At 33.6% G+C, this 10,500-nt stretch overlaps 1 protein-coding gene and 1 long non-coding RNA gene across 2 annotated transcripts; one reads left to right on the plus strand and one right to left on the minus strand.

The window, feature by feature from the left end:
• The first annotated feature begins 365 nt into the window (after positions 1-365).
• Positions 366-5,446, plus strand: LOC7495963 (NAP1-related protein 2). The gene is made up of 10 exons (XM_002323809.4): positions 366-715; positions 1,322-1,444; positions 1,537-1,587; positions 1,913-1,984; positions 2,213-2,326; positions 2,422-2,483; positions 3,641-3,698; positions 3,916-3,972; positions 4,096-4,137; positions 5,136-5,446. Exons 1-10 carry the CDS (start codon positions 596-598, stop codon positions 5,220-5,222), a joined length of 786 nt encoding a protein of 261 aa, XP_002323845.2. The 5' UTR covers positions 366-595; the 3' UTR covers positions 5,223-5,446.
• Positions 5,447-5,620: 174 nt separating this feature from the next.
• LOC7482462 (uncharacterized) lies at positions 5,621-7,327 on the minus strand. Its single transcript, XR_002978599.2, has 3 exons — positions 7,041-7,327; positions 6,528-6,838; positions 5,621-6,403 (listed from the first exon to the last, which is right to left on the minus strand). It is a non-coding gene; the product is annotated as an uncharacterized LOC7482462 (long non-coding RNA).
• Positions 7,328-10,500: the final 3,173 nt, after the last annotated feature.

Below are 10,500 nucleotides of genomic sequence, written 5' to 3' on the forward strand. Positions count from 1 at the left end.
GTAAAAAGTCATCTAGACATTCACATACAATGTATAATTAAAGAACATTGTATTACTAGCCATAGTAAAAGTATTCATGATAAATTATATCCATTATTTTATGAGAAACTCTAGCAAAAGAGTTGCTCATAAAATTACAAATTATTTTTTTAATTCCTTAAACCTAATAATTAAACTCATTATTATGCCAGAACATTTAATCTTAATTCTGTTCACCAAAGAACTAGTGAGGTATCAAAATGGGTATGGGCTGCAATATAAAAAGGTGAGAACCTCTCAAAGCCCACATGAGAATAATATATTTCAGCCCAATTACTACTTTTGATCGCTTTTCCTTCTCTTAAACCCTAAGTCATGGGGCCCACAAACAAAGAGGGAGAGAAAAATAAGAAGAAGACGGAGAAGCATGAAATATCAAGCACAGAAGTGAAGCTGTACTTTGGTTGTCTTGGTGGGTATAAATAGCCACCGCTAACTCTTCGCTGCGAATTCGCCTTTGCTAGTACAAGAAAAGCCGAACTCACCCTAAAATCCTCTTTAGGGATTCTCTCGACAAAAGCTAAGGTTTTTTGTTTTCTTTGAAAAACAAAAGAGAATGGTGGCTGACAAAGGAAAGAAACTAAAGGTCACTGAAGAAGAAGAGACTGATCACATTGATGGAGAGCTTGTTATTTCCATTGAGAAGTTGCAAGAGCTCCAGGATGAGCTCGAGAAGGTTTTTTTTTTCCCTTTCTTTCTCTCTTCCTCTCTGTGTATGCTTTTACTCAAGTCATATATATCTAATTTTTTTTTTTTGTGTGTGGGGGGGGGGGGGGGTGTGGGTGGGTGGTTGAAGCTGTCTGTCGGATTTTGTTGGGTTTATTGTAACAATACCAAGAAAAAAAAAATGCTTGGATAAATTATCTTTTTGCTTAGGTTAACAATTTAAAGACAACTTAGGTGAATGGCCAAGTTGATGTTCTGAAAATCTAAGTTTTTTACACGTCTGTTTCGGAGAATTGACCTTGTGAGTCATGAATTACTAGCTCCAATCCTGTTATTTCTTGGGTGAGATTGTATGTACCTTGGAAATGGAGACTCTGTTGCTATTAATTGAACTCCATTTAATTGGTAGGCCAAAAAAAGAAAAAAGAAAGAAAGAAAGAAAACATAAAAGGGTTATACATGCTGTATATGCCTTTCATTGTTGCCGTTGTTGAATGTATTGCAGTTTCTTTGTAATTCTGATGCGAGACTGGAGTAGACCATCAGGGTATGCTTTGAGATTTTTTAATAGGAAATGTAATTTATGATTCCTGGCATTTGCTTTGACATTGAACAGATTAATGAACAAGCAAGTGATGAAGTGCTGGAAATTGAGCAGAAGTACAATGAGGTTCGCAGACCTGTCTACACTAAAAGGAATGATATCATCAAATGTATTCCTGACTTCTGGTTAACTGCTGTGAGTGACCTATTTACACTCTTAATATTTCTGTTTTGAGTTAGCTATTGGCTATCCGTTTCTAACCTTTATGTGACATGTGCTTGATGCAGTTCCTGAGTCACCCTGCCCTTTGTGATCTTTTGACTGAGGATGACCAAAAGGTTTGTCACCTGAATTCTGAATTTCATTTTATTACTTTTTATGTAATCCATCACTAACTGGTTGTTTGGAGCTGCAATTTTGTTTTATTACCTTCAATTTATGTTCAAGATATCAATATCAATGAGTGTTTAATCCAGTGGCATGCTCTCATGCGAAGTTGGGATGGTATAATTTCATTTCCTGCCATTGTAACCCAAAAAAAATATCTGGAATCTTTATTGGTTATTAACATTGAATTGAAATGAAAAGTTATTAATTCAATAATTATGTTGACAATGAATTCTTGCACCCAAAGGACTCATTTGTCTTCTGTTGTTGATACAGATCTTCAAGTATCTGGATTCTCTACACGTGGAGGATTCCAAAGATGTGAAGTCAGGGTATTCTATAACATTTGTAAGTATTTTTTGCCACCCTTTCTTTTTGGGGGTCACTTGATTAATGTTGCTCTTGTTTCTGGAATGGATTCTATTGTTTTTCATGAGCAGTTATTTAATTTTTATTCATTTCTTCTTTTCAAATGCTATTTATCTCTTATTTTGCTCTCATGACCTTAGTGTTGATGAATTACTGCTGATTATTTTCTTGTCTTTCCTTTTTCTCTCTTGTCACTCTAATTTTCAGAACTTCAAAGAGAATCCTCATTTTGAAGATACAAAGCTGATAAAAACCTTTACATTCTCTGATGAGGGTACAACTAAGATAACCGGTACAGACATAAAGTGGAAGGAGGGCATGGTAATGCTTATCTATAATCTCTGTGGCATCCTTTACTCTTTCCTCTCTTGCTTGTGTTATTGTAGAAAGTTGATTGTGAATTCTATCATGTGAAGGGCACTGCAAATGGAGGCAATCATGAGAAAAAAGGAAACAAACGACCTTTGGCTGAGTTGAGGTTATTCTCTAACCATTCTTTGCTTTATTAAGCCATTTGTTGTTATAAAAAAACAGAGGTACAGCTAATTTCATATTTTATGCTTTGTCACCAAAAAGGTTTGCTGAGGCATGGGCATAAAAGCAACATGTGGTTTATGGCAACGAGTTGCAAAATCTTCTATGATTTCACAATATTAATTGAGATATCTAATTAATTATACATTAGTATTTAAGGGAATAAATACTTAATGTGCCAAAACAGTAACCTACCTTTGTTGTGCTCAACTTTGAAGTAGGTTAATCAGAATTCAGATGCCAACTTCGAAGCTAAAATATTTATCTTGCATGCTTCAGTTGGTGGAGGGAGACAATTCAACCTTTATTTCAGAAGCTTGTTGATGTGAAACATAAATCCGTTAACCTGAAAATCTATAAATTTGTTAGGTAGTCTATCCTTCACAATTTCATTTGGCTTGCCAGACCACTTTACTATGCCCCTCCACCTGTATTGGTCATGTACGGAATGGGGATTGACTGTAGAATTTTGTGATAAGCAGCATGTATGCTGTTGTTTGGAGGTGCCTAATTGGAAACTGAATCAACCTTTATCAATTAAACAGTTTCTGTGAGCTTTAGATCAGTATTTTTGTCTCTGTATGGACCTCTGGCTCAGGGGATTTTCGAGGAGTGTTTTAGTCAATGTTTCAACGAATTGGAAAACCCTAGTGTTTCAGGGGATTTTCGAGGAGTTTTTTAGTCAATGTTTCAACGAATTGGAAAGCCCTAGTGCTATCTCACTGTAGGATTATGCCTTAGCCTTCCTGTTTCAATTGCTCACTCTCTCTATTGATGTCATTTAAAAACAAAGGCTGTATCACCTAGGACAAAATGGAAAGATATTCCTCATGTAATCTGATACTGGGATCTGATCTGCTATCTTGTGATTTGTTGCTCTTTGGTATCTACAGTTTCAGATTCTTGAACCTTCCAATACAAAATATAAAAGCAATTTAATTTGAGAGCTACTCTAGAACTCTATAATTATTCTCATGCCTCAACTTAAATTGCAGAGACAGAAAACATTGAGAGAGCAATTATCTTTACATATATGGTTACTGTTTTTATTTCGCTGTATATGTTCTCATTGATGTACTCATCAATTATTTGATGGTGCAGCTTCTTCAGTTGGTTTGCTGAAACTGAACAGAAGGAGATCACTGAGCTTCATGATGAGGTATGAGATGCCCTTTGCTTTATTAATTTAGCATGTTGATAGTGTAAATTGATGATTTGATAGTTTGTGTTCTGTTATGCTTGACTCTATTTTAGTGTATAAATATGTTCAATTTTTCACCTACATTAGCTTAATCTGGGACAATTGGATTAAAGTTAAACTGCTTCCATCTAGTTCATACTGTCTTACTAATTTTGATTTTCCTCCAAAATTGCAGGTTGCAGAGATAATTAAGGAGGACTTGTGGCCTAATCCTCTGAAGTACTTTAACAATGTATTGGTTTTTTAATAATTTTTTTTTTATCATAGATTTTCATTTTCATTCTGTTCACATTTTCTGCCTTTTCTTTTTTAGAAATATGTTAATTTTTCAAGTCACTCTATTTTATTGTTTCAGGAAGCTGATGAAGAGGATTCTGATGCAGATGAAGATGAAGAGGTAATGAAGCTAAGATTTCAATATATACATCCTTGCATGCACATGAGAGCACTTCCACATGTACACTATGCATGCATGTATATATATGTGTGTGCGCACGCGCGCGCGTGTGCATGCATGTGTGTCTTATAGTTGGGCACTGTTTGATGTTTGCATTTAGTCACTTCATGGTCTTTCTTGTTGTTTACATGAAAACTGAGTTTTAGGTACATTTTTTAGCTCTTTCAATCTCAGAAAGAGAGAGAGTAAGTTTTTTCATAATAGGGTGAAACAAATACTTGAAAGTAGAGGGGACCGAGACTGGGGCAAGTGGGGTTATATGCATTTATGCAGATTCTAGTTCCATGAAACTGGATCTGATGAGCGAGCAACTGACCTGTTGGAGTTCTATATGTAGCCAAGTTCCATAGAAATAGCATATGCATTTATGCAGATTCTAGTTCCATGAAATTTAGTGCTTTATTAAACACTGCTAACATCAAATGATCTAACATGGAATGTTTTATTTGCTATGGGCAATGGGGAACACGTTTGTGTGCTGCTGCAACTTTAAGTTCTGTTAATCTGTTCTGATGGAGATCAGAACTAATTATTAGAAGTGATTGCAGTCTAGAATATTAACAGAAACGCAAGCATTCTTTTTGAGGCTTAAGCATAGCACATGAATCTAAGTTTGGATAAATAGCTTATAATCATAATCACTGTACTTCAATTCCTTATAAATTGAGGGTTATTTAAATTATGATTGAATAGTAGTGGTACCTGCACCAGCGTTCCCCCCGACCAATCATTGAACTGTGCATGTGTATTTGTTTGCTTCTCAACGTCATATTCCCTAACATTGGCACTTTGATATTCCTAGTCTCCCAATTGCATTTCCACTCATATCTTTTTAGCTTTGAAAGAGTCGGAAATTGCAATAATAAGTTGCTGCTGCTACTTTTATGGTTTGACAATGCTGTGCATGTCATCTTGACATGAACGATGTCTGTCTATAGGAAAATGGCGATGAACAAGATGATGACGACGACGACGACGACAACGCTGAAGATGACAATGAAGACGATGATGCTGAAGATAATTGAAATTTCTCTTGCTTTTGTGGTTTTCTTGTCAATGAGGGACAAAGTACCGAACTAGATAAAGGAAGTGGAATAGCTAATGATGTGGAGCTACCTGCGGTTTTGAATATTTTTAGCTTTTCAGAGTTTCTTTCATCGGATTCTTAAAAGATTTTTCATCTAGCTACAGAACATTTTTTAGATCATGCTTTATCTTCTATATATAAAAGTAGCTGATATTTTTATAACTGTTGCTAATTATTTATGGTAGATACTTTGGTTTTTTCTTTATCTTTTATTGTTGGATAAAAAGAGGAATGTATTAGTAGAAAGAACAAAAAAAATCAGAAATGAATTGAAGTATCCGTAAAGAATAGGAGTAAAAAAAAGAATACAAATCAGCAGATGAGGGATTCTCCATCGAGTAAGAAAGAGAACAGAAAATATATTTCGTGAAAATGTCATGATAATGTGGCACTTGTGGTTACCAGCTGAAAAGTAAGAATCTAAACCCACAGGTTTCAAGAAATTAGAATTCTGGCTTATCGTATGTGGGATTATTCCCCTTGTTGATGCATTGGCACTGTAGGAGTAGTAAAGTAAACCCATTGGGATTGGCATACCACCTCCTCTCCATAGAGAAACTTCTGGAAATAACATTATTATTCACTAATACAATCCCTTTAATGTCCCCGATAAGGATTGAACAACACCTCTCACATTTTCTTACGTGCATTTTAGTCAAAGATGACACGAGATGGTACTCTACTCAACGTGAGAAAGCTGATTCTACCTCCTGTTGATCAGTCTTGTTAAGATGCTTGCAACGAACATTAAAAAAAAAAAAAATACCAGAGAAGACCAAGAGAAGGTTCATCCTCCTGAGAACTTGGGTCGGGGTCTAATAAGTAGCAAAAAGTTTGGAAGCACTTGCCTCACCAATTGGTTTTCATGGCTTGGACGTGGGACCTCTTGTCCCACCCGACAGGTCGCAAGTTTTAAGGTCAGGTTCGAGAAAACAAATAAAAACATCATATGCAAGTGTTGGAGCAGCTATACCTAGAAGGATATATATAGGGATTCGTGGATTGGAAAGCAGCATTAGTTTTCTGAAGAGCATTAGTTTTCTCACCATCTGTGAGCACCCGCATCCCTTTTTTTTGTTTTCTGTTCTGCTGACAAGAAATGCCTCTGTTGCCTGAGTTCTGCAAAATCAAATCGTTGAGTTGTGAAGCAAACCCATTTTAAGATATGGAAAAGCATTAAAAACACAGCGCAAGCACTTCAATTGGTCTCATATAAAACATTGTGCAAGTAGCAATATCGTACCATCTTGCTTCAACACAGATAATACAGCTCCTATTGAAGTGCTCTCAATTTTACTAGTAAAATTGAGACTTATCCTCTTATGATGCTGAGGACATGGGAATGGGAATTTCTCTTTTGTTTTCCTGAGTCAGGGGAAATCGTAATGATTTGAAAAGAGACATCATCATGAGCTTCTTCTGTCAGTGGTTCTTGAAGCTGTCCCTCGACATCAGGCTCCATGTCATTGGTTATGCTCTTGAACAATTCTATTTCCCACGCAGCACCAGTGGGAGACAATTTCCCTACTACCTCACAAACTTGTCTGGAATTCTCTGAAAAAAGCTTCATAAATTAGCAAGTCTAACCCAATAATTTGGGTTCAAAACCATGCAGTTCCTGAGAAATTACTACCCTAATCCAAAATGGAAAAAGAAAATAAACTGATCTCTCCATTTTCTTTGTTTTTATATTGTTGTGTCAAATTCCTCCATTACAATTTATAAAACAACAAGGAGAAAGAAAAGAAACACCTACAAGCTTCCCATCAACAACAGCATCATGGAGAATTATCTTGAAGCCTATCTGCCTTAAAACTAAAGCATCCATTATTTCTGTTGCATGGAGAATCCATTCTTGAGAACCTTAAATGTTAGCTTTTATAAATTCTTTCAAAGACGGCCTATGTCTAATCTTATAAAAAGAAAGGGAAAACAATAACGCCAAAAGCATCAAGAACTTGGCTCGCACACAGAACCACAACGAGCAAGAAAATAGACAAACAGCACTTGAGGGTCTAGCTGCTGTGGTCAATCGTGGACTTGTTCCGCCCCCGTCCCGGGTTCGACCCTCTATGTGCACGCCTGTCACCCCCGCGGTGCCTTACCTGCTCCTGGGCTTGCAGGATGTCTAGTGGGCCGTGGGGAATAGTCGTGGTGCGCGTAAGCTGGCCCGGACACCCCATGTAAATCAAAAAAAAAAAAAAAAGACAAACAAAAGGTAACCTTGTGTTGAATTATTTTCTTTTTACTTCCTTTCTCGAAAAAAATAGATTTTCTTGGACATGTTGAGGAATGAGTATTTGTGTGACAAGAGTATTTAATTGATTAATCTCAGGACCAAGACTAATTCAGAGCAGAACAATCATGCGGCATGAAGTTAATTAATTACATTAGTGTACTAAACAGCCACAATTTAGTTGATATATATATATGCTGTCTTCTTTTTCAAAAAATCCCTTTAATATCAGGTTAATTTTTCTTGTTTTTAAAGGTAATTCTGTCTTTTTTACTATGTTAAAAAAATTGAAAAAACTAAAAATCTCCCGGTTGAAAGCTAAATATTTTTTTATTTTTAAAAGTAATTAAGTTATTTTATTACGTACATCTTTTTGGAGAACCCAAAACGTTAGGTAGAATATTGTTTTCAAACGTTAGGTAGAATATGAATGATTTCTATATAAATCCATGTTTGCTACATTTCCTTGATCAGTTTGTCACGTATTTTTGGAGAACCCAAAACTCATTCCAATGTTCTGTCATTTCGATCCAACAAGATTAAATTGCACTCAATTGTAATATGATTACCTATTATTGAAGATGAAGATATTAAAGGAATAAAAAATGTTGAATTAAAAAAATAATTTATTTTATGAAATCTTTAAACTCCTGCAGAAAAAAAAATTGCATTATATTTGATATGAAGCAGTCCATAATCAGCTAAACAAACCTTTCACCTTTGTTTTAGGGCTATACCTATAAACTACTACTTATCTTTTAAAAAAGAATTCCAATAAAATCTATTGATAAGATTCTATATGAGATATGAAATGATAGCAGACCAATCTTATCATATCTATTTGAGAACAACTTATCTTTAGGTAATATTTGTATAAATTTTAAATAATTTTAGATCTGTCTAACACTTGTGACTTCTAAAAAAATTTTAAATTTACTATTTTTGTTGCATATATGTATTTTGAAAAAACTAACAACTCCAACGTGATTTAGTTAACTTGGTCGGTTCAAAGGTAATTTGGATGATCAATAATTGTAATTTGGATGATATTTGTTTTCAATATTAAGATGACAACATATTAGATCCACCCGGATAATGGACTCCAGTTTAACAATTTTATTTTTTTAAAAAAACTATTTTTTACTTAATGATATGATAACAAAAATAAGCACTCACAAAATTAAACATCAACTAAATGAAAGGATGTTTGTTTGAGACTACAATAATCTCATAAAAAATAAACCAAAATAAATTATGAAAATCAATTCAAAATCAACCAAATGTTGAAAAATAAAAATAAAAACAGAGAATGGAAGAATGGAATAAAAAAAGAGAGAAGTATTCAATATTGTTATTACATCTAACCCGATGGGTCAATTTTAAACCTCACATCTCGTTTTCTTAGCTCGGGTTTAAAATTGACCTATATGAGAATTGTCTTTAAGTGACTCAGTCGAAATGACAGGTCTAAAGGCAACCTAGACAGATAGTAAAAGCTTGGCTTAATTTATTTTAAAAAATGTTTCAAGATGATAATTTTTTTTTTAATTGAGACGACTATATAATGGAGAACCTGAGTTTTACGGCTTGACTCACCAAATCCGCAACCAGGATCATGAACTCCACTTGATTTAAAATTTTCATTTTAATTTTTTTTATTTAGTGTTATAATAATAAAAATAGATACTTGCAAAATTAAATACTAACCAAATGTTAAGATATTCGTTTGAGATTACTATAACTTTATAGAAAGCAAACTGAAATAATTATGACATCCAATTTAAAATCAATAAATTATTAAAGAATAAAATTAAAAAAATAGCAAAAAAAGCTAAAAAGAATTCGATAAAAAAATTAATAAAGATAAAAAAAAAGACCACCTTCTTCATTGTCCATACCGGGGAAGCCCCAACTAAAAAAATATTTTTAGTGGTTTTACTTCTAAATAATTTATTTAATTACTCTATCTATTTGGAGTAATTTTGTTTTTATAGTTTTTTTTTTAATTATGTACATAGACAAACTTTAAATTAATTTTGTAGCTTCGTAATTCCTATTTAATTTTGGTTGCTCCACCGATAAAGTTAAGTTATAATGGAGACTGCTTTCCTCTGTTAATTTACTCTTGTTTTTTTTTTTTATATATATATATATTTTAAGGGGTAAGTCCATCAAAAAGCAATGCTTTACTCTTTCTAACTCAAAAGTTCAATCTTTTGACATGTCATACAAACTAAGAAAGAACAACTATTTGCATATTAATTAGGTCATCTATTCTCACATCACTTAATTTCTAACATTACCCTTTCATTATATTTTAGAGCCACATGCTCATAAACGTATCGAAGTCGAGATAATGATGAGAGGTTATATATATATATATATATATATATATATATATATATATATATATATATATATATATATATATATATATATATATATATTCAAACTAGTTGATTGAGGGTCAAAGTCATTTAATCAGCGAAACATGTAATATTTTTCCTATGAATATTGACACGCCATAATATTTTTTTTAATAACTCAGTACATTTAGTCTAGCTAGGTTTCCAAAACACAACAATTCAAAAGTTTTATTTAAATATTGTACATCAACGAGAGATAAATAGGTTGTCAAGAACAGTTGAAGTGGGTTTTAATCCGTGTATAATAGAGAAATCAAAGAGGAAAAACAGGAAATCCACTCCTGCTTGTCAAGGACACTGTTTTCAAAAGCTACTCCTCCATAGAAAAATGATAGGGCAAGATCATATATATATATATATATATATATATATACACCTCCAAATCCTTGAGGTATTTTATCATCATCACTACCATATGGAGCCTGTGACGTCCATGAGTGGTTGGTTTGGTCTGCTTAACCCTACAAATTCTTCTGAGTTTTCCTATACAAGAATCATGCCTGTTTGATTCTGTGATGTCATGTTCATGCATGATGTCTCCATAAGGCAGCAAG

Source organism: Populus trichocarpa, chromosome 17 (genome assembly GCF_000002775.5).
Source record: "Populus trichocarpa isolate Nisqually-1 chromosome 17, P.trichocarpa_v4.1, whole genome shotgun sequence".
Classification (NCBI taxonomy): Eukaryota; Viridiplantae; Streptophyta; class Magnoliopsida; order Malpighiales; family Salicaceae; genus Populus; species Populus trichocarpa.

Excerpts from the sequence above, each read along its gene's own strand:
- LOC7495963 (XM_002323809.4), top strand. The coding sequence starts at position 596 with ATGGTGGCTGACAAAGGAAAGAAACTAAAGGTCACTGAAGAAGAAGAG. Across the intron at positions 716-1,321 it reads TCCAGGATGAGCTCGAGAAG|ATTAATGAACAAGCAAGTGA; the intron begins GTTTTTTTTTTC and ends GACATTGAACAG. Across the intron at positions 2,484-3,640 it reads CGACCTTTGGCTGAGTTGAG|CTTCTTCAGTTGGTTTGCTG; the intron begins GTTATTCTCTAA and ends TTGATGGTGCAG.